Genomic DNA, 27,109 nt, shown 5'->3' with positions numbered 1-27,109 from the left:
CGGTGCGGCTGGGCCGGGCGCTGCCCGGTGCCGAGCGTCGGGAGCCTTTGGTCGCCGCCCGGCAGCTGGCGGGCCTCGCCCCGGCGGCGCATGTGCTCCGGCGAGGGTGGCGGGCCGCCGGTGTCCGCGGCGGTGAGGGCTGGGGAGCATGGCCGCCCCCGGGTCGGAGAAGAGCAGCAAGAAGAAGACGGAGAAGAAGCTCGCCGCCCGCGAGGAGGCGAAGCTGCTGGCGAGCTTCATGGGAGTGATGAACACCATGCGCAAACAGGTACGGCGGCGGCTTCCCCACGGCCCGGCGGGGCCTGGGGCTGCCCGGCGGCTCCGTCGCGGGCCGCGGCGGGGGGCCTGGGGCCGCCCGGCGGCGGCCCGCGGGCGGCCGCTCGTCACCCGGCTCCGCCGCCGTCTAAGGCTCCCGCGGAGCCGAGCAGAAACGCGGTCGCCGGTGTCAGCCCCGAGCCCCGCCGGGGCCGCCTGCCGGTGCCGGTGGGGTCGGTGCTGCCCTGCCGACAGAGCCCGCCTCCCGCGTGAAGGTTTGCGTGGGTTTTTCGTCTCTTGAGTCTGACCACAATGAATAACCCCACCTAGCCGCCGAGGCGGGCCGGAATGCTGAGGGCCTGAGTTCCTCCGGTAGGCTTAGGCCGCGGTGAACGCTGCCATACGCCGACACAACAAGCGTAACAAGTTCAGATTTTACTTGCAACAGGTTATTGTTGGTGCTGAAGGCAGAAGACACAGTGGATCTGCTTCCTTATCTAATAATATCTTGCCTATGGTAGGGCAGAAGTGAAGCTGTGACTGATGGCCGAGTTCCTCCAGTTAGAGTATTCACGTAGCCCTTTTTAAACAGAAACCTGAGGGGAGTAAAAAGATGGTGATGCTGAATTTTAACCAGGAACTCTTCTCTGAACAAATTGACTGTGTACCCCTGTGAACACTATCAGTATAGTGAAGCTGCAGCAGGAGGAGAGGGATGACTGGAACCATGGTTTGGTTTCACAGGTAGCATTTCTTCTTGTGCTTCATACTGAATGCATCTGGCCATCTCACTAAGAAGCCAATGGCAGTATAGGGGGCTGGTGGCCTCCTCTTTACAAATTCTCACCTTTTGGGCTGGTCAGCTTCCTAGGTCAATAGTCTAATGATTATTAAAGATGACTCTTCTGTTTACCAGTAGAGCAGGAGTGGTAACCAAAGCTATAATCATACAAGTGTATTTCAGTTGAGCTGTCCAAACTGAAAGAAATGCTGATTTTTAAATTTTTTTTTTCCTTGAAAAGCTTAAACTTCTGGTACAAGAGCAGAAAGATGATCCGTGTAACTCCTTGCATATGAAGAAATCTTTCTCGTCGGAGGAGGAGCTGGCTTGATTGTGGTAGTATGGTTCATTTAAAAGGAGGGATGTGGAGCCAGAATTAAAGCTGACTCTGAAGCCAGCTGTTGAAGAACATTTGGGGGCTTCGTACTTGGCGCTGCATGTGTTGTATCTTCTAGGGTTTAGTTGCTTGTCTCGCAGTGTTAGTCTTGCCAAAGGCTCAGTCCAGCTTTTAATGCTGTGTTCATCAGCAGTCTGGGTCCTGGCCTAGCAAGTGATATCAGAGTGTTGATTCTGCTTTTCTCTAGCCCTTCAGCCCTGTTCTTATCTCACTAATACATAGTCAGTTGTGTTGTCTGCATAAACCATTTCATGCAAATAAGTTCCTATGTATGAAAAAACAAATTGGTTTCAATGACTTCAGGTAGTGGAGTTGAGACTTAAAGCCTATGATCTATTCTTTTGATGTAGACTTTGTTTCTGTTCTAATTGGTTAAACATATTCCAAGGTGTAGCTGAGTTCATAGCTCATCACTGTTTAGCTCGTACCTCTGTCATTGTTGACAAGGGGATGCCAGATGCTGTTATGCTTTGTAAGTAGGTAGAGGAAATACTGCCCTCCCTTAGATGTATGTACAGCCCCTAGCACAGGGAAATCGCGGTGCTTTACCATGTCACTACTCCAGTATGTGGCACCACGTTGTTGTTCTGTGTAAGTACCTCATCTTTCAGTAGAGTGCCAACTCTCATCTGGTTATGAGTTACTCTAAACAGGGAGAGAGAGGATCAGGATTAAGTGCTCTGAAATTTGTGTGTACTTCCGATTCAAATTTCAAAATCTGTTATGCCCGGGGAGGCGCAACTCTGAATTTTGCCTGCTATCAGAGTTTCCTGGAAACTTCTAATCTGACCTCAGATGGTGACTTTGCATATCCCACCCAGTGCTGACTGCTCCAGAAATTCTTGCATAGTTCGTGACACTCATGCTTCTTTCAGGAGTTGTTTGTAAGAGGAGGTTAACTATTACTGGGAGGGCAGGGGGAGGTGTAATTATATAGGATAAAATTAGGAAGTCAGCAGGAGCCAGAAGAAAATGTACTAGTTCAGCTGATTAGTTGTGCTAAAATTTAAGAGGCTTTATAGGCAGCTCTTCTTGTATTTTGATCAGTCAAGAACTATGCTGGGGTTATAAAACCTAAATACGATAGGAGTTAAAAATTTCCTGTCATGGAAACAGCAACATGCATGTGGAGCACTAGCTATTTAAATGCATTAGTTTAATGCTGTAGGAAAATGCGCTGATTGGAAAGTACAGCTAATTTTAAAGGGGCTGGGTTTTGTGTGAGCTGGAATCTAGAGGCAGCCTCCGTGAGTATGGGAGTTTAGAGTAAACTATGGACATACGTGCACTTAGTACTGGTAAGATGTTGGGGACAAGTATGTTTAGTGCATGGAGGACTTAGTGCTCATCTCCAACATGAGATGGCCCACATCTTTGTGGGTTTTACAGAGCTATTTGACAGCATGTGCATAAATCCTTTGTTGCAACTTTGCAGCTGAGTGGAGGTCAGCCAAGAGTGAAGTAATTGAGAATGAAGCTGGGACAGAGTTGCAAGGTGTTGCTGAACCTGTTAATTAGAAGATGAAGTGCCCTAATGCAAGCTCATGCTCGGGTGTGTCCTTTGGTTGGTGTAACACCAGTCATCTGTTGCCTCGTTGAGGTGACTCAGTGACACCAATGGGTCCTTCTGGAAAGAAGTACAGAAATCCTCAGAAGAGCATTAGTTGAAATGGAACAGTCACACCCAGAAACATCCCAGAGAAAGAAATGAAAATGATGGTCTGTTTTGGCTGACAAATATTTCGTCCCTCACCCAGAGAGGCCTTAGAATATCTGAGGTGCTTCAAATGCTGAGTTGAGGCATTAAATGTATCTTAGAAATGCAGTGTGGAGTTCAAGCAACAGTTGTGAGTCTTAGCAAAGCTTGGCCACAGGATTTTATGGTATCTTGTACTGCTAGTTTCTGAGCTTTTGAACCAGGTGTGCTAGGAATTTCAGCTTTAAAGGATTTCCTCTGAAACTTTTTTCGAATGGTCTTTTTTTTTTTTTGTTGCTTCAATCCTAAATGGTTTAAAGCTACAGAGGTACAAAGGAAGCTGTATGTCACCCTCCATCTAACTTCTAATTAAAACATTTTTTTAAAATGTATTATGTATATTTTGTCTGATGCATGCTTCTGAGTGTCCTTTCCTTCACAAAACTAAAAAATACGTTTATTTGAAGGGGCTGTATATATGGATTATCAGCCTTGTAAGGTGTGCCCTAGATAATATTGTCTGTATGTGGAAAACATTCTCACACTGTTCTAAGCAAGTATATACTTCGCACAGTAGAAATGCTCTTTTCTGGTGTTAGTATTGGGATGGGCGTAGGTAGGCGTTTCTGAAAGCAGTTCCATGAACTTAAGGTAGTAGTTGAAAATTAATTCCTGGTTTTAGGAAGCAGTGCTGCTCAGTTTTTCTTTCTTAATAAAGAGGATGTTATAATTAACTGTAGTATGGTGTGCATTTATTTCTGTCAGTATGTTCTTAGAAAGGATACCATTTGCGAATCAATTCAAATTATGTGTTTTTACCCCAATCCCTTACTCTCCTCTCATGTCTCTTGACAACTTTTATGAGTTCTGTCACTTTCCTTTCTCATTCTAGTGCATGACAGTTCAGGTATAGGGGAGAAACTAACTGCCTACATACAAATAGCAAACAAATGAGAAATAAAATAATTTTTTTTTTGTTTGGAAGTTACTTGCTCATCAGGTGTGACCAGTCAAACCCTTCCACAGAAGGGGTATTTTTGGGATACATTTTCTTTAAAGTGTTCCATTGAATGCTTTGAACTTGTTCATCACTTTCACTCTGGTTGGGCAATGTGATGGCAGTCTTCAGATATGAGGTTCCTGTGAGGTTTTTTTGAAAATCAACAGCTGAGTAGAGAAGAGAGCCACTGATGGATGAGAAGAGTGTAATATAAATGCAGCCCCTGCTAGATGCTGTAGAGCCTATGTTATTGGAGGCTGATATAAATGCCACAGGAAAAACTTAAATCCGAGTTCATGTTATACATGACCATCCTTAAGGTACAAGTTCAGGGGTAAACTGAACTTTGCTAGTTATCCAGGTTACTGAACTTAACTTTGACTTTCAGAAAATCTTTTTATTACATAATACTCTTGAGTTGTGTGGATTAAGAAAAGCAACGAATTTCCATAAGCTGTTTTTAAAGAAATATTGAAAGATTTTTGAAAATGTTGATCTTTGTTTTTTGTTTGTCTGTTTTTTCCTCTGATTTAGAAAACTCTGTGTGATGTCATTCTTATGGTTCAAGAAAGAAAGATCCCAGCTCACCGTGTTGTGCTTGCTTCAGCCAGTCATTTTTTTAACTTGATGTTTACTAGTAAGTCTTTTCAAAATTGATTATAAGCTTTCATGATGATATCCTGTTAGACTTGTGGCTAAGTATAAGTGAAGATTTCCTCATTTTGTGTCCTTCTTTGATTCGTCTCTGTTCACCCTTCCCCTCATTTTGCCTTTAACTCTCTTTTGATCAATTCAAGTGTTACTTCATAGGTAAGCTCTCTTATTAATTGGGGCCCATACACTGTATTAGAGTTGGTCTCCCTCCCTTAGCCTGAAAACTGGGAGTTTTTACTCCCATGACAGAATTTGTCTGCCCCGTTGCTTCCCACCATTAGGCACTTCCACATATAAAACGGGCTTTCAGAAGTGTAAATATTCTTGCATTTATGCTATCTTTACAAATTCAGTTATGTAGTTTCTGTCTTACTTTTGTACGCCTTACCCATGACTTGTAAAATTACTGTGCTACAAAACACACATTAAAGTCAAGTAGAAGTAAAATAACCGTGCCTTCCAATGGTCAGCTTGTAACTGTCTGTGGGCAGACTTACAGTGCTGTGCCTGGATGTGGGGAGCTCAGAGCTGTCTCTATTGTTATCAGCTTGAATATGAAAATAGTTTTTGAAAGTACAGTGTGTGCTTCCTGGTTTTGGTAATGCTAACTTGGCAGTCTGCACTGCAGTCAACAGCATCTATGACCCTTTCTACTTAATACAGTTTGTCATAATTTACATAATACAAGCATGCACACATACCAGTTATCTTCTTTGTCCCGCTGCCTCCTTTCTTTCCTGACTTGCATTAGTAATCCTGGGAAAACAGCAGTCCACTGTGTGCACTTTTTAGCAGGTTCCCACTTTGTATTTTCTACTGTTTGCACTTTATTTTCTACTGTTTGCAAAATGTACAATAACTAGAGTGGCTTATTGATGTAGTTTGTCTTTTAATCGATTTGCAGCAAATATGCTTGAATCAAAGTCCTTTGAAGTGGAGCTAAAAGATGCAGAACCTGACATTATTGAACAGCTTGTGGAGTTTGCTTATACTGCAAGGTAGTTTTGTTATTTAAAGCTGACACTTTTTCTAGGAAGCCTGCCAATTGTCAATGATAAAATCTTAAAGTAATACTTTTATGATTCATCAGTTTTGTTACCATTACAATTCTTTAGTTTGTTTAAAGCCTGATGTGACTAGACCTTCTATCCTTCTTCCCTCTTCCTTTTTATTTAATCAGTAGGAAGCCCTACAGACTAAAGAGAGTGATAGTTGTCTTCAGAAAGCAACTCAAAGCACTTCAAGCTTTTGATTTCAGTGTTGGAGTCAAATTATATTTCCCATTGTTCTGAAATTCAGGCCCTTATTGATATCAGCAGGATTTCTCTTTATGGCCATGGTAGCTATTGCACAGAACCATTTCCAGGAGTTATACCTTCATCTCAGGACAGGCAGGGTGGATAACTGTTCTGTGAACAGCATTTCCCTCCTATCTCAGGTTGTCCATGTGTCTGTTGGGTTTTTTTTTTTTTAAACAGAGCTTGTACAGATGACTAGGATTGTAAACAGTACGTCTTAATCAGCTGTCATGACCAATGGATGGCAGGCCTTTCATCTTTGTACTAATGGGATTGACTCTCCTTAGGAAGGCTTTCTCCTTTCTTTGAGAGCAGTCTTGTATGTTCCATCAGTGGTGAGAGACAGTCAGTGTCAGCACCCCAGCCATATGGTTGCCTCCTCTGGTGCCCAGGCCCTTGTCTGTGGGCTCTGTACCTTCTCATGAAGCACTGCCAGACTGGTTGTTCTGCTTGTGCACTCTGGGCAAATCAGCCAGAGCAGTCTTGACAATGAGTTTAGACAGATTTTGTTGATGCCTGTTTGGGAGTAGGAGACTGTCAGAAAAAAGGTTCTGTTCATTTTCTGTTTTGTGAAAGTGGCTAATCACACAAGTCAAAGCAATAGTATGGTACTGCAGAGGGCCTGTGTTAAAGGCTTATTCTTCAGAACCCAGGACTGGTTACTCTTTGCCCTTCCTCAGTAAAGTAGAGCAAATGAAAGCAATTTGGAAAGATCACGAAGGGAGGTTGTGTCTTCAGACTGTGTGTGAAAGATGCTTGGGTAAATAGCAGGGAAATAACTTTGCCATTTATGTGAATTGGTGTAAGTTGCTTTTTTTTACTATGACAAAGTAGGTAATTTTAGTGATGCTAATTTTACTCCTTCTGTTTTGCAGAATCTCAGTTAACAGCAATAATGTCCAGTCTTTACTAGATGCAGCAAACCAATATCAAATTGAACCTGTGAAAAAAATGTGTGTGGACTTTTTAAAAGAACAAGTTGATGCTTCCAATTGTCTTGGTAAGAGAAATGCAGACTTTAAATTTACTGGTTTTGACTTTGCTGTTCCTGAAAAATAGGTAATATTGTCTAAAAGACAGTAATATTTGGCTAAATCAGGCATGTAAAAATAATTTTGCTTTGAATCTGAACTGTTGTCCCTTGCTGTAGACAAAACAATCTGGCAGTTGTCTTGCCAGTATCAGTGTTGTTGTGGTTTAGGCCCAGCTGGCAACAAAGCACCACGCAGCTGCTTGCTCACTCCTCCCCCTTGGTGGGATGAGGAGGAGAAAATACAACGAAAAGGCTCATGGGTTGTCGAGACAAGGACAGGGAGGGATCCCTCACCAATTATGCTGACAGGCAAAAAACGGGAAAAAGAAGAAATCAATTGAATTTGTTACCAATCAAATCAGAGTAGGAGGATGAGAAATAGAACCATATCTTAAAAACACACCTTCCCCCCACCCCTCCCTTCTTCCCTGGGCTTAACTTTAGTCCTGATTCCTATACCTCCCCCACCCCCAGTGGTGCAGGGGGATGGGGGTTGCAGTCAGTTCATCACACTTTGTCTTTGCTGCTCCTTCCTCCTTGGGGGAAGGACTCCTAACACTCTTCCCCGGCTCCAGCGTGGGGTCCCTCCCATGGGGATCAGCCCTCCACAAGCTTCTCCAATGTGAGCCCTTTCCACGGGCTGTAGTCCTCCATGAACTGCTCCAGTGTGGGCTTTCCAGTGGAGTCATGGCCTTCTCCGGGCCCAGCCACCTGCTCTGGTGTGGGGTCCTCCAGGGGCTGCAGGGGAATCTCTGCTCCACTGCTAACCTCCATGGGCTGCAGGGGGACAGCCTGTCGTCTCACCACGGGCTGCAGGGGAATCTCTGCTCTGGTGTACCTCCTCCCTCTCCATCTTCACTGACCTCAATGGCTGTTTCTCTCACATCCCACTCCTCTCTTCACTGTAGTTCCTCTTCTTCTCGGCAGCCTTTTCCCCCTTCTTAAACATGCTGTCACAGAGGCACTACCACTGTCACTGATGGGCTCAGCCTTGGCCAGAGGTGGGTCTGACTTGGAGCTGGGGAAGGTTCTAGCAGCTTCTCACAGGAGCCACCCCTGTGGCCCCTCCTCCGCTACACAAACCCCTGCCACACAAACCCAACACAAGGGTCCACTGACTGTGCTAGGTCTCATCCCAGCTTGGCAGCACCCTGGAGCTTCTTGTTTCTTAGAGAACCTCAGCTGTTTAGTAGGGTGGAGCTTTCAGTTGTTGTTACTGTACTTGGAGACAGGATTGGACAAAGTTGTAATTTCTACAAAACTAGCATATCTTCTAAAAGTATGAACAGGATAAGTTTAGGTTACTTTTGGTTTTAGTTGCTCTTCATTTGGACTGAAATCCATGAATGTCATCTGGGCAGGTTTGATATTTAATAGGTTCTGTAGCCCTAATGTGAACTCGGTGTTACAGAAAAGGTAAACAACAAGTAGAACTAAATGCTTTTTCATGCTTAAGATTTGGTGCACTTTATTTAATCAGAGGTTGAAGATAAACTTGTTTTAGGGTTTCTTATTGACATTTGTCATGTAATTCTCCTAGTAACAGCTCAATGATGTTGTAGATGTTTATAGTATCATAGAAATGTTTTGCAGAGTATCTGAATTATAATGATTCAACTGACACTTTGGTGCAGTACAGCTGTGGCTCTGAAAAAACTGCTGGAAGACATTACCTTCTAAGGAAAATGCCACTTACGCTTGCTTTGAGGCATATTCCCTCCTCTGTGGTTTTTGTTAACTAGAAAATTAATTGTGGTCTCTAACACTTAACACTGCATACTTTGCTACTTTATAGCAAAAAGGGAGATAAAGATTAAATCAATTTTTCTTCAAGGCATTGTTTACAAGCTGAAATGTGTTCTGTGCAGACTCATAGGCAAATCCACAGTTCATTTTTTTTAAAAAGCATTATTTGAAAGAAACCATGGCTTGTTTTGAATCTCTTGAAATTTTGTCAAGAGGTCATACACTTGGATTTTTATCTTTCTAGTTTGCATTTTACTACTTAGAGCAGCTCAGGCTCATTGCAGCCCATGGGTTGGTGAGTTGCTTCTACCCCAGTTGCCATCTCCTCCATAGAAGGAGGAGGAAGACTGTAGCATGATGAGCAAAAGTTTCTGCTGAAAAGCTCTGTGCTTACCTGGTTTCTAATGGGAAGGTTGGAAACGGTGCTTCTCAGTAGCAGTTGCTGTTTATACCTTTATGCCAACCTTCTGCCCTTGCAGCAGCATCAACTTGACTTTTTTGTGTTGATCTGCAGCTGACTGTGCTACCTGTATAGAAAGGTCTCAGTTCACTGTGACTCTTGAAGGAATTTGGGCTTGGTTGGTGACTGCTGCTGCATGAGCAGGTCAGGGGAGGTCATAACACCTGGATCCAGTTTCTCAAGCTGCTCTGGTTAGACTTTGTGATTGTGATATGGCTCAGACCTGGTTAAGGTACTGTTATCTGCTTCGTAATGGGGAAAGAAACAGTGAGGAAATAGTGCTGGAGAGAGAGTTAATACAGCAAGTGCTGCAGGTCTGACTCTCCAGTTAGTTCGGTAGGGATAAGGATCAGCAGCTTGTGCTTATCTTAGTTTGTCTTGAGTTGCAGATGAGTTATGACAGCATGTGTTTTAAAGAAAAAAAAAGCATGGTAATAAATATTAAACTGGGGTTGCAACTATCATTGAAATTACAGTAATTTTATTCTATTTTAATATATTAAAGGTAATTGCAGTTCAAGTTTGGAAGGGTTTTTCTTAATTTTTTCTTCATAGGTATAAGTGTGTTAGCAGAATGCCTAGACTGTCCAGAACTGAAAGCCACTGCAGATGACTTTATCCATCAGCATTTCACTGAAGTTTACAAGACAGATGAGTTTCTTCAGCTTGATGTTAAGCGTGTGACACATCTCTTGAACCAAGACACATTGACAGTGAGGGCAGAAGACCAGGTGAGATCCCTGTTTCATACCAGCTAAGAGCATTGAACTTCACTGTCTTTTTTTAATCAAGAACTGGTTTAAAGTATCTCACTTCTGATGTTCCTGCAGTATATGATGCACATAGTGCTTGCTAAATTGTAGAATAAAAGGTGCATCCTAGCTTGGTCAAAACCAAATATTAATGAATATCCACGTTTCAGGTGTGGTTATTGTGTGTTGTTTCAGCAAACAGGAAGAAAGGAGTCATAAAGAGAGTAAGCAAAACAGTTTCCTTTATCGAGATAGCTGTAGGGCTTCTGATTCCATAGTACGTGAGCTGAATTAAGTTTGATGTATAGTGGTTGCTCCTAGCTTGGGGTTCATGTGCTATTGGTGAAAGTGAACTACTTCAAAGTGGTAAGCAAACTGCATATCTCTCTACCTGAGTATGGTCTCAGCCCATTTCAGAGAGGAGTTGTTTCTGATGGAAATGTATGCATACACAAGTTAAGCTTAGGGAACTGAGGGACTTGGAAGCAAGATGAACAAAACACTGAAAGCTAGATGCATTGACAGTGATGGATTGATGGAAGGCCCTTATTTAGGGAGAGGACACAAAAAAGTTTAGGTGGCTGAAAGGAGCCTGGAGTTTCACTCAATTAAAAGTTGTAACCTGTGGTAGAAATTACATTCACAGCTGTCCCATTTGGAAAGCTTGATTCAGCTTATAGCACAGCCCTGAATGCTTGGGCAGCTTGTTCTTTCTGCTGCAGGAGAATAGGAAGAGTATAGGTGTCTGCAGTGCAGCCCAACGAGGTGATTGCAGCATGGTTGTAGCGGCTGGGTACTTCTTGTAGCTTCTCAGTCAAATCTGTTGAAAACAAACTGAAATCTTGCCTTTCTAGCTATGCTGTTCTGGTGCTTGAACTAGGTGATTTAAGTTTGTTTGGATATGTCATCATGAGTTGACTCATACTTTTGAAGTGCAACAGAGGGATCTCATAGCCAAGATGGTATGTGTATCCACTTAGAAATGGATGTTTTCCTGATGTGAAGTTTAGCTTTCACGGAATTAATGTGTTTTCTTCAATGTGTCTGCTGCAGTAAAAAGCTTCAATGAAAATAAGAATTACTAAGAGTGGGGGATAATATCAGGTGATGGAATGTGATAGTTGGCTAGTTACAAGTACAAATATGAGTTATGTCACAGTTCAACATCCTTGCCATGTGCTGGGAAAAGTTCAGGTCACAGTGTAACATTCTGAAAGCTGGAAGTGTTGTTTGGCTTGCAGCCAAAATGACACTTTGGAATTTACATTCTTGAAGTTCTGTTGGTAAGGTAGGATGGCATACTTTAACTTTGCAGCAGTGGTAGAAATTTTGTGTAGGCAGCATGGCATCATTAAAATTCCTTTAGGAAACTGGCAGTGCGCACCATGAAACTGCAGAAGTTTGCCAACGATACTATAGGAATCTTATGTCTCAGGAGTACTGCTAGAAAGTTGACATGATACTCTAACTTTTGTGTTGGTGTAGAGCATATTTACATTTAGCAAAAAAAGGAAGGTAGCTTTAATTACTAGCTGTTTTATTTTTCCTGTATGCAAGTAATGTTTCTGTTGATGAAGGGATAAAATGTTCCTGTCCCAGTCATTCTGTTGGATTTCCTTAGCTGATGGAATTGAGCCTTAAATTTTTTTTATTTCTTTACTCTCCCTTGCTCCCTGGTCATTTTGCAGAATTATAGCTGAGGTGGTTTAGCAGTCCTTCTGAATAACCCTTAATTCTGCCATTAAATGTCTTTCCACGTTATACCTCAGTCACTCACCACTGATAACTGATCAGTTTCAGCTACAGGAGTAGGTATTGACTGTGCTATCACTTGTAATGAAGTTAGTGCTGACTCTGAAGTGGCAGCATAGTAAATAAGCTTGCTATGTCTGAGAGCAGCATGGAAGTATCTTAGTACATGGGTAGTGGATTTTCATTTCATTCCTTCCTGACCCAGAGGACAATCATAAATAGAGCAGACTTCTTGGTTACCTTCCCTGTTCTGTCTTCCCTGCCCCCTAAGAAAACCCATTATCTTTTCCTGTAAAGAGGAGATAGAGAGGAGGTGCTCTGGTAAATTTATGGCAGTCTGCAGCTAAAAACTTTAATTTAAATGGTCCCCTAAGACACAACAATAGCAATATATTTGGATCCCCAACACTATGATTTGGTAACAGAAGCAGTTTGTCAGTTCAGGAGACTATATCAAGTAGAAGCTATTTCAACATTTCTGGTGAAGTATTACCTGTGTTATGGCATGGAACTTGAAGCATAGACTTAACCTGGTACGTGGGTTACCCACATAAATGTGAATTGCAGATTCATGCTTCCCATTTGGAGGACAAAAAAGTTAAATAGCAGAAGTAGTGGTTTGTGGTTGGGTTTTTTTTAAGTTTGTAGATGGGGTTTATTCTGTGGTTGTGCCTTTGTTTTACTTCATGTCTGAGCATTGTCTTTTGGGGGGTTTGGTTGGTGTTTTTGTTGGGTTTTTTTGGAAGATGGTGATGGATCCCCACATACTAAAATGTTCGTATAAATTAACCTCCAACAGGCAGAAGAATCAATTTGGAGTGTTAAGGTTTAGTCTTACTGTGTGGTGATGTACCTTATCCTTTTCTTTCCTTCTTTCTTGTTTAAGGTTTATGATGCAGCAGTCAGATGGCTGAAGTATGATGAGCCAAATCGCCAGCCGTACATGGTTGATATTCTTGCTAAAGTCCGATTTCCTCTTATATCAAAGAACTTCTTAAGTAAAACAGTTCAGGCTGAACCACTTATTCAGGATAACCCAGAATGCCTTAAAATGGTGATCAGTAAGTTGACCTCTAGCTGAAATCTTTAATGTTCTGTATAATTAAAAGAATGTTGTGGAATCTTTGAAAATTGTTTGCTTTAAAATGCTCTGACAACATTTTGACATTAAATTCATCTTACTGTGTTCCCTCTAGAATGCTGTGTTTAGTTGAAGTTGGATTAGCAGATTATCATGGAAATAAAACCTAGCTTATGTAACAGAGTGTGACTTTCATTTCTTTTCTCCTAGCAAATGACATGAACTCCATGACAAGTAATGGAATGGAGATTTTTGTCAGTGAGTCATTAGGGTAATTGGAAGTGTTAGTGTGCCTTTGGGACAGGCTAGTAACTTCAATATTGTTCATGTTTGTATGTGAATTAATAAAAAATACTTTATGTCAAAATTTTGAATATTGTAAAGCTTCCCTAAGCAAATTAGAATGTTAAGCATATGTTGCGCTATTTTTATCTGTAATATATACTGACTGTTGAGCTTACAGACAGTTGCATCCTCAAGGTGCAGATGAGATAGGGAACAAGCTTCCCTTTTGTTTTTAGACACCATTCGTGAAATTTTATCATGTAAGAAAGAAAAGCCTAGATGTTGATAAATATTCTGGAAAGAAATTTTTTAATTTCAGTAGCAGTTAACTAGTTGGCTTCACTTTAGCGTAGATCTAAAAAAATGGTACGCAACAGTTTTCCTTCAGTCTCAATGAGCAAGATTCAAATTAATCTATATGTTGGTAAGTATTTGCTGACCATTGACATCTCAGTCATACTTCTTGTGTGACATGGAGTTGGGTGCATTGTTTAAGAAATAAGGATTTTTGTTTGTCTGGTTTTAGTGGCTTGTAATGTCACTAATATTTTTGCATTCTTTGCAATGTTTCTTAGGAGGATGTTTATTTTCTTATACCAATTGCAACTGATATTTTTGCGTTGTCAAGCTAAGAACAAAAGTGAGGGGTTTTCACGAGGTATAATGTGCTAGAGATGCTTTCCTTTTTAATCAAGAATTGGGGGGTGAGGAGGCAGGCATGGTTGACCCCTCATTGCATTCAAGTCCCTTCTTTTAATGTTAGTGTTGTCCTCTTTAGGCTCCCGGTTCTGCCATTCCTTTTCTTTGGGCTTGCTTCCTTTTGCCTGTTTCAATGCGACAAACTTAGTTGCTTGTTAATATTGGCTAAATAAGCTGATCGATCAATTGGTATATAATGTGAGTCTATATCCATGTCCTGTTTTCACATGGAGCAGGCAATTTGAAATAGGGTGTAAATCTGGATGTATGCTCCCATCCTCATGTGCTGCTGTGCATTCTTCCCTTTTAAGTCAAAGCTGTACAGGTGTAATGTAGAAACTTGGTTTCCCCCTTTTCCCTCCCTTCCCTCTCCCCCCCATCTGAAACATCCCTTTCCATGTATGAGCTACACTGGGTCTGCAATGGTTGTTGTCTTCCTTCCAGGTGGGATGCGATACCATCTGCTTTCCCCAGAAGACAGAGAAGAGTTAGTGGAAGGTACACGGCCAAGAAGAAAAAAACATGATTATCGCATTGCTTTATTTGGAGGCTCACAGCCCCAGTCCTGCAGATATTTTAATCCAAAGGTAATCGTTACCTCAGAATGCATTAAGATTCACTGTTTGTAATCTTACGTGTTTTATTTGCTGATGATATTAACTAAGACATAATGATCTACAAAACAGTATTAGGAAGGATGTATTCCCTGCCTCTTGGATATACAGTTGGAAGAGTATGCTTAATTAGGTATTTTCAAATCTGTGTACCTAGATGTAATACTTCATTTTTAATAGAATGATTGTGTGTGTTTGTTGGCAGTATTAGATATGGAGTTCTGATAAATCCATCTGAGTTGAGAATTGATTGGTATGTGCATCCCACAGCTGGAACTAAATAAAAGGTCACAGAAATATCAGGCAATCGGTTAGGAATATATGAAAGTCTATATGCATGTGCATGCACATATGTGTTCAGAGAATAACTCAAAGCAATTTCTTTTTAGCACAAGTTAAACTATTGGCTTGTATGTTAGTGTAGAACCCAGTTTTAGAGTGCAAGGTGGTTTTTCAGTGCATTTATTATAAATATGTAACCACTTTAGATCTCAATGGTTCACAATTTTGTTAGTTCTTAAGAGTATATAAGGAGAAGAATTGGGAGTTAAGTATTCTGTAAGTGGAAAAGAGTGAGTTTCTACAACAAAAAAATTAGAGGTGGCCAATTTAGAGCAAGCAAGCTTTGCCTGAAATTTGTTTCCATGTTTCCTGAATAAAATCAAGCCAAAGGAATGGTGTCTATTTCAGCTATGCAGACTAGATGGTCTAGAAACATCAGCTGCATGCAAAAGGATTATCCATACTCTGTTTTACCAGGCAAGCACATGTAGTAATACAGAAAAAAGTTGCTACGTAAACATCAGGGCTCTAAGTTATGAGATCACATACATGTAATATTTTGTTACAGAAATTCTGGTTGTTCTAACTCAGCATATTAAATGCTTCTTATAATTTCAAACAGTTTTGTGTGTTATCTGTGTGAACTTTATAGTCAATGTGAGCCCTGTCAAATCTAATTCAGAATGAATGAGCCCTTGGGATGTGTTTTGAACTAATTGTTCACATTCCCTTATGTAAGATAAAATTGAAGCTACCTTCTTTGAGCACCACTCAAGTCTGGAGAAAAATCTACCAGCTTTGCTGACTTAGTTTGAGAGACATTTAATATGTATTTTTATTGGGAATTCCAAATTCCTAAATAATGCCCACCTTTTTCCTTCGTACACACGCTCAAGTAAGAAAGCAGTACTCCAACTGGGGGCGAGGAAGTGAAGGGAACAGAGCAGATAATTCTTTCCTTTCCAAGGTCTGAGTTGAGGAAGCCTTTGATCAGGGCATTCATCCTTTTCAAACACTTACTTGGTTTTGGCATTTTAACAAGCTGTAATTCACCCAATATGCTCTGACCTTCCTTTTATTAGAAGGAAATCAGATCAAAGTTCCTTTCTCTTAATCTCCAGTTACTTATGTTGGAACAAAGCTGATTTTAGGCAGGATGGAAGCTAGCTTAGAGACTTCTTGTCCCAGTCATTAATTGGCAATGGTATTATCAGCATAGCGTGCATGTGGTCTCTTTACCAACCTAACCGATAGGTTAAATTCTGTAAGTGCCTGATGTCAATGGTGGTCAGAACTCAAAAGATGGGGGTTGTTGCTTCATCACTCTTTATAAACTAATACACCACCACCCCCCCCAGTTGTCACCATGTATTTTCTGAAAACTTAATCTTGTTTGAAAAATAATAATCTCAGTGCATGCTGAGTGGGAGTGACAGGCAAAGATTTACAACTAAAAGGAAAATTATGTATGTAGTTAGGTGATCTTCGGTCAGACATAAACTATAATATTACAAAGAAATCAGTTTTGTGGACAAAAAGTCATACCTATATAAGTCTACATAAAGCATAGGATAAAATAGCTCATTTTTTTCATAGACTGTTTGTCCAGGCATAACACCAAAAAAGAAGGGAGTTTGGAAGAAATTTTGCAGAACTGCCTCTTGATCAAGCTTTATGGCCTTGCATGTGGATTAATGGGGGAGGGGTGGGGGGGGCAGGGAAGGAGAAGGAAAAAAAGTGGGTAGTTGGAGATCTTGATTCTAACAAGCATGTCTTCCTTGAATGTTTTCCTAGTGCTTATATGCTTTCTTGGGTACTCTTAGCTAGCCTGTCATGTCTTGTTGAATAGCTTTTACTTACTTCATTTCCAACTCTAAGCTATTTAAAGGTCCTTTTCTGGATGTTTTGCTTGAGTATCTGAGTTTGATCTTTAATTAACTGTGACAGTAGCTTCTTAAATGCAACAAACCAAGGATCCAGAACCCCTGTTGGATTAGCATTGTGTGCATGCAAAATAAGTGTGGGATGTAAGGCTCCAATGCTGCAAAGACTATATCACGTTTAACTCACTTTAGTCTCATCAAAAGATGATGCGAGTGTCACAGAGCAGAGAATTAAGGTTGTGTATGTACTTTTGCAACGTTAGGACCTTGGGAAAGAATTTAAATTTTGTTGCCTGTTGAACTGATTGAATACTGACCTAGTCCTTCACTTTTGATTTTAATTAAATTCTTATGTCAGCTAAAGAAACAGTTCAAAACAAAGGTTATGTTTCTTCTGAAAATATTTTCGCAGTTGTGATACTGAAATTTCAATAATTCTAACACTATAAAACTTGTGCAAAAAATTTTAATTTTCACTGATTGTTTTGCACGCAAAATTAGCCTCTAATGTTGATCTTCACTTCCTTGTTGTCAAAAAGGGTTCTTTAAATAAGAATGGATTGGATACCATGTGTTATTTGTTGAGACTGTTAGCAGTATTACTTTAAGTCTATACTTGTTGTCTTTGATGCACTGTAACTGATATTTCTATTGATGCATGTACTTCATCAAGAGAGCAAAATGATGCAACAGGACAGATGCAGATGGGCATAAAACTTATGGAGCAATCTGGCACTATTTTGAATAGAGATGTTTGTTTTCAGAATACTACTAGAAATCCTAGATGTCCTATTAACGGTGGTGGGAAGCATTTTCTTGTTGAATTTTCCACAGAATATTTTTTTAAAAAGCTTCTCCTTTTTTTTCCCAAGTCAGGAATAAAATACTTCTTGTTTTGTTTTATGAATTCTTGATAAAAATTTATACATGACTATGGGATTTTGAGGCAACAATATGCTTATTTTGAAATTTGCTGTCTCTAGTGACCAGAAATGGCTGGAAATTTTAACTTTTTAACAGTGCAAAATCCAGCAATGGCAAGTAAAAAGTAACAGATGCCTGGTGTCGCTATTCCTTGATGATTAGGGGAACCAGTGTACCTTTTATGAGGAGATAGAGCTGTAGTTAATAAGCTGTTAATGGGTAGATTGCCCATATTAGGCATGTCTGCTGTTTTCCCTGACAAACTTGGAAGAGGAGGTATCAACTGAAAATGAGGGAAAAGTCTTAAACAAAAGGAGGTACTTTTTCACATGGCCCATAATTACATGTGCCATTCCTGTCACAAGGTCTTGTGGCTGCTAGGAGTTCAGATAGTTTTAATAAGTGATTAAATAAATTCATGAAAGAGAAAAAAGCCTTTCAAAAACTATTAAATACAAAGATACAGCTTCTGCCTCTGGTGTCCTGCATCACAGTTTGTTGAAAACAAAGATCAGCAGGGAAAGTGTCACCATATACCTATCTTGGTCTTTCTTTCCCTACTCAGCCCCCCAAAAATGAAGCTTGCCACTGCCTAGGGCTGTGTGGATCTTGACTGTAGCATAAAGCAACTCTTCTGCATAATTCTTAAATGTGTAAAATGCATAAATTGAAATCAATTGTGTGATGCAGACTAACACTGAAGAGCATTATAAGAGAATGACCTAAATTGCCTCCTGCTGAAAGAGGAGGATACTGCTGAGTATGCTCAGGTTATGGCTTTTCATTTGATAAAGGTGTGGATGAAATGGTAGCTATGAACTGAAGCCATAAAAGTGGGTCAGATCACAGCCCTTTATAACAGTAAAGGAAAACAACAGGACTTTTTGTAAAAGTACCAGAAGTTTGAGCTAGAAAATATGTTGATCTTGCACAATGCACTAAGACATTTTCTTAAGATTTATGCAGCTATTTATTTTGCCATGCTGTAGTATGGCTTTCCTTTCTAGGATGCCCCAGGACCTGTTTCTCACCATAAAGGGCCACATGCACCTGCCAGCTCTTCTTGATATGGGGGATGCTACAAGAAAAGATTGTAAGATGTTTTGGACTATAACATGCTCTGCCTCTCTTTCTTTGAACCCCCATGTAGGAGTCGCTGTTCTTCCTCATTGATCAAGGTGTTTGAAGTATGTCCTTGCTAAGAAAATGTAATGATGTAATGTCTTGTGTGAACCATTACAATGAAGGTCATTCAGCAGGTTGAGCTAGACCATCCTGAGGTGGCACAGATAACAGTTAAGGTCCCATACTTTCCTGTTCAGTATAGGATACAAGCTATGCTCATGGAATATGTGAGATGCTATTACTCAAGAAGTGTTTCTTGTGCTGTATGCTATCCTGGTCTGCCATCAGTTGCTGAGTTTGGTGTTCTTAAGGCTTTGGGTAGTGTTACTGCCCATATTTGATACTCGCTGGTTTTGCCAATCCATGCAAAATCAGTTTCTAGGCAACATGACTGCCAGTATTTGTGATGGAGCATTACTCTATTTCTCATGCTATCAACTGTGGATAGCTGTAGATCATTTGTGTGTTGTAAATTCTGTAAATAAGCTTCTAGTTGTCATGGTAATAAAGTATGTATCAGAGCTTTTTAACTGAGTTGCTTGTCAATTTGGATATTATCTTCTTTTTCTATCGCCTTTGTTTGGTACATTCTGTATTTTATTTTTTTTAGAAAGAATCTGTTACTATATGTAAGATGTCTTTTTCCATTCCTATAAAAGAAAATGCAATCCTACTTTATTGATCACATGCATTGTTTCTGACATGATAGCAGCAGGAGATCAATTCTGGGGAAAAAAAAATATCTGTTTTTCAGGGAAGCTGTACTGGGTGCACACAGGGAATGAGGAAATAGAAATTCATAATGTCATGGTTCATTGCAGCTAACTATGTCTGTGTCTAAGAGAATTTTTCAAGAGTATGCCTGAGGAGTATTCTTCAATAAACAGTATTCGTATTTGTTTTGAAAAGGAACTTTAAAACTGACCATATCTAAATCTCTATGAAAAGCTCTGTTTGAAAAACACTCGCTGTGCAGGTAAGTGTTATAATCTATTAGACATTACCTGTTCTTTGTAATGCAGGATTACAGCTGGACAGACATCCGATGTCCCTTTGAAAAGCGCAGGGATGCAGCTTGTGTCTTCTGGGACAACGTAGTTTATATTTTGGGTGGTTCCCAGCTCTTCCCTATAAAGCGAATGGACTGCTACAATGTGGTGAAGGATAGCTGGTATTCCAAGCTAGGACCTCCAACACCTCGAGATAGCCTTGCAGCCTGTGCTGCTGAGGGCAAAATTTATACATCTGGTGGTTCAGAAGTGGGTAAGACACTAAAAATCTTTAAAACAAACAAACAAAAAAAAGCACAAACAAAGATACCTGGAAATTTTTCTGGTTTTTGCATGACTCTAGAAACTGCACGTTGCCATGTTAGCCTAATGAGTGTATTTTCCCATATTTAGGATTTTATCCTCCCCACAATCCAACAATCTATTTCTGTTGTGTTTTTTAAATGGTTTCACTTTTTGAAATTATTATGCTCTAGTTAATGTAAATGTTAAAGTACACTGCAACCCTTAAGAGTTAACTAGGGAAAAGCAAATACATTTTGGGAGTCCCACTCTGCTCTTAGCTTACTTCTATAAATCCACAGAACTTAGTGTGGTTTAAAATTTTCTGCAATGTATGGCCAGAATAGCTGCATTTTGACAATGGCATTCCTTGTATACAACATATGTTGGGCCTAATGAAGTTTTTTTTTAAGGAAAAAAAGGGTGAAAAAAAGCTCTTGAAACTACTGCTTTTGGTGGTGAAATCATACCTGGCCCTGTAAAGCAATTTGTCCAATTTTTCTGTCAAATGACAGAAGTTATATTCTGTTAGTTTGTTATCCTGTTGGTTTGCTTCAGTAAATGGAGAAATACTACTTTCTTTAGCTGTTATTACCCATCATAGTAAAAAAAAAAAAGACAGACCATGGTGTTTTTTCTCCCCAAAAAACCTAGTGGGTGACTTATGCTATGGTGTTATAGCAACATTTTAAAATTTATTTTGTCTAAATCTGATACATCATCAACAAACCAAAAGCTGGAATGTAGGTATGCTATATCCATAGAATTAGAGCTTTAAAAAAAAAGCTGTGTTCTGGGAAAAAAGAAAAAAAACCCCAAACCCTAGAGCCAGGGAGAAATTTTCTAGTAGATCCTTTTGAGCTCTGCCTTGCTGCAGAGGGACGTGAGCAGAGGAAAAAAGGTCATAATCGGTGCTTAACACTGATAAGTCACTTAATGGGAAGTTGTGACATTTAGGTAATGTTATCTGACCTGTGAAGTATTTTAAGAGGTCTAATGTAGCAGCAGATTAGACAGTTCCTCGCCGCCACCTAGTGTGGTGAATGTGAAATAGCACCTTTCCCATTACTTGAAATAGGCTTAACTAAGGCTGCATTGGGAAACTTGGAACACTGCAAAATTTCGTAACTCTTCCTAGTTTCCCACATGTCAGTTCATGAGGGAGTATGATACAAACTTTGATTGTATAGTTTACTTTCTAATACACTGTAATTAGTTAATACAACTGTAATGGAAATTTTAATTTAGGAGTTTTCTTTTTAATCTACCCTCACTTTACTGCACAGTTTTACTTTGCTTTCCATAAATATTATTCAAGACAGAATAGTAAAAGCTAAAAATTAATAATGGAGTTTATTTTGCCTGTATGTTTTTCTTTGGAATCCAGTGAACACTGCTTGTTTGGGAAAGTCTGTCTATCCTGAATCTAGCAGGCAATTATGTGAAACCATCAATCAGAGAAAATGCTGCAGTGTGTTTAGCTGTAGAGAAATCTAAAAATTGCATGCTTTTTGCATTGATTGAAGAGTTTGGAAAACAAATTACTGTGCCAGTCCATTACAGAAAACAGGGCTTATTTCCCCTTTTTGAATTGATAGGAGTACTGTTCTATTTGCAATAGCTAGCAGAGTTTGATAGCTAAACATACTAAATTGTTCCACTATATTTAGGTGCAAGAAAAATATTTAACATTATACTGACAGCATACTGAAAATGGAAGCTTCTACCTTTTTTAAAAGACATTAAAGACAGTTCTGCTGTATTTCCCATGGATGAGAATTTCTACAACTTCAGAGCAATAAGGATGTGTATTTACATAAAGGAAAAAATATGTCCCACTCTATGCAGTTCTTTGTAATATTGAGAATTACATGGTAGGAGTAAACAAATGCACAGTTTATAGAAGTCTGCTCCTGTATTTTGGGTCTGGAAGTGTAGCACTGTTTTGAGGGTTCAAATCCCCAGCTGGTAGTGAGTGCTGCTAGTGTGACACACTTAACTTTTAGAAGTAGAAAGCCAAGGAAAAAGAGGCACAATAACAGGCACCTTTAACTGTTCCAGGTGAATATATCTATTGAAACAAAGGAGAGAAGGATCCTGGTTCTTTTCTGAGAAAGTTGTATGCAGCCTTCTCTGCTTTGGCTATGGTTCAGCTAGTTACCTGAGCACAAGTCTTTAAGCTCCCATCTATCTTCATTAGAAAAATTGCTTTTGATTTCAGTAATAGTTTTTTTTGGCCCTTGAGGGAGGAGTACACAGACCTTGCACTACCAGAAAATAAGTATCTGCCAGTTCCCAGGAAGAAAGTAAAATGGTGAGGGGTAGCTGTCTCGTGGTTGCTAATAATTCAGGAGTATGTTATGACATAATCAAGCTATCTAATTCCAAAGGCAACACATATTCTGGGAATTGGGCAAGTCACATTGCTTAGAGAAAAGAGACTCATGAATCTGTACTAAGTTTACAAAGCTGGTTTCATCTTCACATCTGAAAGTTCAATATATTTTCAAGTAGTGAGAGTAGCATGAGATGATGACAATATGATTGGTAATTCATATACATATCTGTTCAGTGTTTATTTCCCCCTAAAAAAAAATATCCTCATCATTTGTTTTTGTTTTTAAACACAAATTGCAATTTTATAAACTTACTTGCATATTTTGGAACAAAAGAGTCAAAAGAATTACAAGTATGTACTTTCTGAATAGTCCCAAGTTTCAAGTTGGTTAGTTCTGCTTTTGGAGGTGGGAAAGCAGCTTTCCCTTTTCAACTAACAAATAAAACATCAATTTGATAATTACTGTTAGACTCTTCTCTTGAAAGACAACCATAAAAATTAATGCCACTTTGGTGGGTTTCTATTTTTTTAAGGAAATTCTGCACTGTATTTATTTGAATGCTATGATACAAGAACAGAAAGCTGGCACACAAAGCCTAGCATGCTGACTCAGCGATGCAGCCATGGAATGGTAGAGGCGAATGGTCTCATTTATGTATGTGGAGGAAGCTTGGGAAACAATGTTTCTGGAAGAGTCCTAAACTCCTGTGAAGTTTATGATCCAGCCACTGAAACGTAAGTATTGTATCAATTCTGATTATTTTTGGTTACTTGTGGCTTTGCTCGCTCCCTAAATAACTGAAGTATAGATGAATAGGAAGAATTGTATGGGGTAAGGAATTTTCCCCGAGTTAAGCAGTAATAAATCAGTTAGTTGCAGTTTTACTTAAAAGGAAGTTTTTCTTAAGCAGCTTTCTTCTGTATTGCATTTTCCCAATGCTAGGTTTCATTTACATACTTTTATACTTATTTTCTGGGAACTAAGTAGTGAGTTTTCCTGTTTTGTTTTCTTTTTCCCCAGGTGGACTGAGCTGTGTCCAATGATTGAAGCCAGGAAGAATCATGGGCTGGTGTTTGTAAAGGACAAAATATTTGCTGTGGGTGGACAAAATGGCTTAGGTACTTTAATTCTATTAATTCTCTAGCTGGTCACACAAGGTTTTATGGGGGCCTTTTTTCTTTTGCAAAGAATTCTACTCTGCTCAGCTGAGAAACTTTGAGCAGTTCCATAAAACATGTCCTGTTGTTGTCACATCATTGTTGCCTTCCTTCTTTTACCTCCCTATTCACTGTATCTTATTTTTCAAACTCTTTTACTAATGACAGTATTGGCAAATTCAGATATGCACCCATACTGTAGCCCAGTTCTACTGTAGTTAATATGGCTAAACAGACATCTGAGAAAAGATAGGGGTTTTTTTGGTTATTCATTATGTATTTTGAGAGATTTTAGCATTCTCTTCAGAGACAGGTAAAGGTGTAGCCACTATTTTAGGAACTTCAGTCTAAAGACTTAAAGCTAGTCAGCTATTTTAAAGTGGTGAGAAAGTGAGAACTTTTTTGACTGCCCTAGTTTTGAAATACGACTTACTGTCATGGGCAGGTCATTTATGATCTGCCTATCTTCTTGTCTTTAAAACTAGAATAATAATAGTTTCTTTCCCAGGAGAACTGAATTTTAATTACATAGGGTTTCTGAAGTGCTTTTCAAAATGGAAAATTCTCAGCTATGAGGTTTATTAATCACTATGGTAATTAGAATGTTCGATTTCAGATTAATGCTATTTTAGAATATAGCTTGTATTTTAATTAGCTACTAAAACTATTCCAGCATGATTGATTTCTAATGCAAAAATATCAGTAGATGCATTTTTTGCACAAACATTTATCAATCAGTTACAGCCAGAGCTGCCATTTTGCATAATGTTAGTGTATTCACTGAATGCTCATTTTAGAAGTGTGTACTATTGAACCAGTATTATTTTGCTATTCATGTTCTGTAGCCTGACTAATTGTTCTTATTGTAATATAATGGGGAAGAGTTATGTCTGGGGTGAAATACTTGTATTTCTTAACATTATATAAAGGTTTCTTAATTTCAGATCTAGTAATTCAGGACTGGAAGTGAAAACTGTGACTTATATTTAAATTGTTAAATAGGGATAACAGGATGTTTGTAGATATTGTGAAGTGTAATTACTAGCCTATTTCCTAAAGAAGCAAATCTTAGTCACAAAATCTACTCTTCTCTAACTTTTGATTCCCTTGGCCCTTTTCAAAGGGACTTAGGCTTTTAAACTTCAATGATTTTAATATCATAATGAAGAGAGACATTCTCTATCAGTAAATGACCAATTTAGGTAAAGGTACTGGTGACCCCTCTAGAATAAAATGCCCTCACTGTAGGGAAGTTTCAGGTGGATTCCTGAGTTTTAGTCACTAGCCACAAATCCATAAGAAATTCAGCATTGTTAGTTGTTCTGTTCATGAAGTAACATGTTAGAATCTCTAGAAAGCACATAACGTGAAATTTGTTACAACACATCTCACCTTCAGTCTCCTTTTTACTTTTCTCTGTTTCTGTATTTATAAAAGGGTAAAACGCTAGTTTAGAAACCTGTTGCCTTTTTTCACATTGTTTACTCTAGGGTTTACGTTTTAATCTAAACCTTGAAAATAAAGACTAAGTTTAATGAAGCATTTGTATGCTCTAGTTCAGTCCGTACGCTATAATGTAATAAGCAGTTATCTGTCTCATTGCTTTGTAGGTGGCCTTGATAATGTAGAATATTACGATATCAAGATGAATGAATGGAAGATGGTGTCTCCAATGCCATGGAAAGGTGTAACAGTGAAGTGTGCTGCTGTGGGATCTATAGTCTATGTCCTAGCTGGTTTTCAGGGTGTTGGTCGGTTAGGGCACATTCTTGAATATAATACTGAAACAGACAAGTGGATAGCCAACTCCAAAGTCCGTGCTTTCCCAGTGACAAGTTGTTTAATCTGTGTTGTAGACACTTGTGGGGCAAATGAAGAAACTTTAGAAACCTGAAGACCTGTAGGAGATGCTGAGACATTCTTCAAGGACTTGGGGAAAGATGGCTATTGGTTCTTTGCTTCCATGTTTTACTGAATCTTGTTAAACTTGAGTAATAGGAAAAACTGAGATGCAGTCTTTCAATTTGTATATACCGCATATTGTATAACATGGATTTTTGTCATGCCCATTTTCTTGTCTGTTTTAAGAGATGGGGATGTATTTTGAGAATCCACTTACCTAGCTGAGATCATATGGCATCTTCCTTTAAAAGGACTCTGTGTGGCCTTGTCAAAAATAGACCCAATCCAATTATTTAGAACTCAAAGCATTTGATGAAGATAAGATTTCTGGTTAAATGACACTTTACTGAGCTCAGTTGCAGAGATTCTTCATTTAATAAAGGTGAGTAAATGCAGCTTGGGTCATAAAAAATATGAGCAAAAAACTTTCTCATTTATACCTACCTGCAGAAATCTTACTAGGATGCAATGAAGATTTTTCCTCAGGAAAGACCAAGGACAGCAGTATAATAAAGATTCCCATGGCGAATGGGGACACGTTACACAGCTCTCTAGATCATGATAGCTGCCCTCTTCCAGTGACTTTCTTCCATCATTTGCATGACTGCGTATCAATTTTTAAAGTTAGACAGGCCATATATATAGATTAGAGAAACACTTTGCTGATGACATCTTTGGCATTTTGGGGAGCTTTCATGGAAAGGCTTTCATTTTTTTGTATTATACTGAGGTAGGGGGATGGTGGGGGAAGTCCACAATAATTGTGCACTATAATTAGCAAGTTGGAAACTTGGGATTAATTTTCAATATATCTTCCCAGGCATCAGACTGTACATACTGTGGATGCCAAACCATTAGCAAAGAGGGGAATAAGAATGGGAAAGCAAAGTCAATACAACAAATGTATTGATTTTCTTCTTGAAAATGACTGTTTTTAAAATGGCATGAACCAAGTCATTAAAGATACTTTATAGAAGTCTTCTAAAGTTGCACATGGTTATTAATCTCTGGTTTATAAGCATATAGTTCTGTAAATGTTTCCAGTCACATGACAGTAAATTTCTTCCAGTGTAGAAGTTCAGCTTGTCAAGCTATCAGTGTCAATACTGTGTACATCTTCCAGCTTCTGCAAAACTATACAAATGATATATGTCTGTCCTGCTCCCATGCTAGTTTATTAATAATCTTCATCCTAATTTTGTCACATCTCTTCTAACTTGCTAATGTTTTCAGATCTGTTTCTATGAGACTATTGAGTTAACTTAAAAAGTTGGTGTTTGCCTACCTGTACTTTGTGCATCGCTGGTGGTGTGGATTTTATTTCTGAAGATCCTCCAAGTTCACATAAGTAGTATAAATTCCAGTTTTCAAAGTCAGTGCTTCTTTGTAGACTTCCTCCTGGTTTTCTTCCTCATCCTAACAACTCTGCATGTACAGAAAGTAGTAGATGCAGTCATGGGCTTAATAGTGGTTCTTGCAACTCAGTTCTCTATTCAGTAGTAAATGAATGCTGTAAAACTTTTTTTTCTGTTCACCCTTGCCTTTCCCTTTTTGAGCCATGAAACAAACATGTCACTGGTGTCTCTGATCCTTAATTCTAAAATATTGTAAAAACTGGAGTGAACTGTGCACTTTTTAGGTTGTACAGGCTGTTTGATATTTTTTTTGTATCTGCTTTTAAAATTGTGAAGCACCTTTTTCT

General features: G+C 39.2%; 1 protein-coding gene across 1 annotated transcript; it reads left to right on the top strand.

The window, feature by feature from the left end:
• On the top strand, positions 1-26,386 carry KLHL7 (kelch like family member 7). The gene is made up of 11 exons (XM_050892927.1): positions 1-268; positions 4,664-4,766; positions 5,688-5,781; positions 6,957-7,081; positions 9,876-10,051; positions 12,711-12,885; positions 14,334-14,476; positions 19,740-19,980; positions 22,881-23,082; positions 23,369-23,466; positions 25,116-26,386. Exons 1-11 carry the CDS (start codon positions 149-151, stop codon positions 25,397-25,399), a joined length of 1,761 nt encoding a protein of 586 aa, XP_050748884.1. The 5' UTR covers positions 1-148; the 3' UTR covers positions 25,400-26,386.
• The last annotated feature ends 723 nt before the right edge of the window (positions 26,387-27,109 follow it).

The sequence above is a fragment of the Gymnogyps californianus genome, chromosome 2, assembly GCF_018139145.2.
Source record: "Gymnogyps californianus isolate 813 chromosome 2, ASM1813914v2, whole genome shotgun sequence".
NCBI classification, from domain to species: domain Eukaryota; kingdom Metazoa; phylum Chordata; class Aves; order Accipitriformes; family Cathartidae; genus Gymnogyps; species Gymnogyps californianus.
The sequence above is the reverse complement of the archived record's forward strand: the minus strand, read 5'-3'. Positions and strand labels throughout refer to the sequence as shown.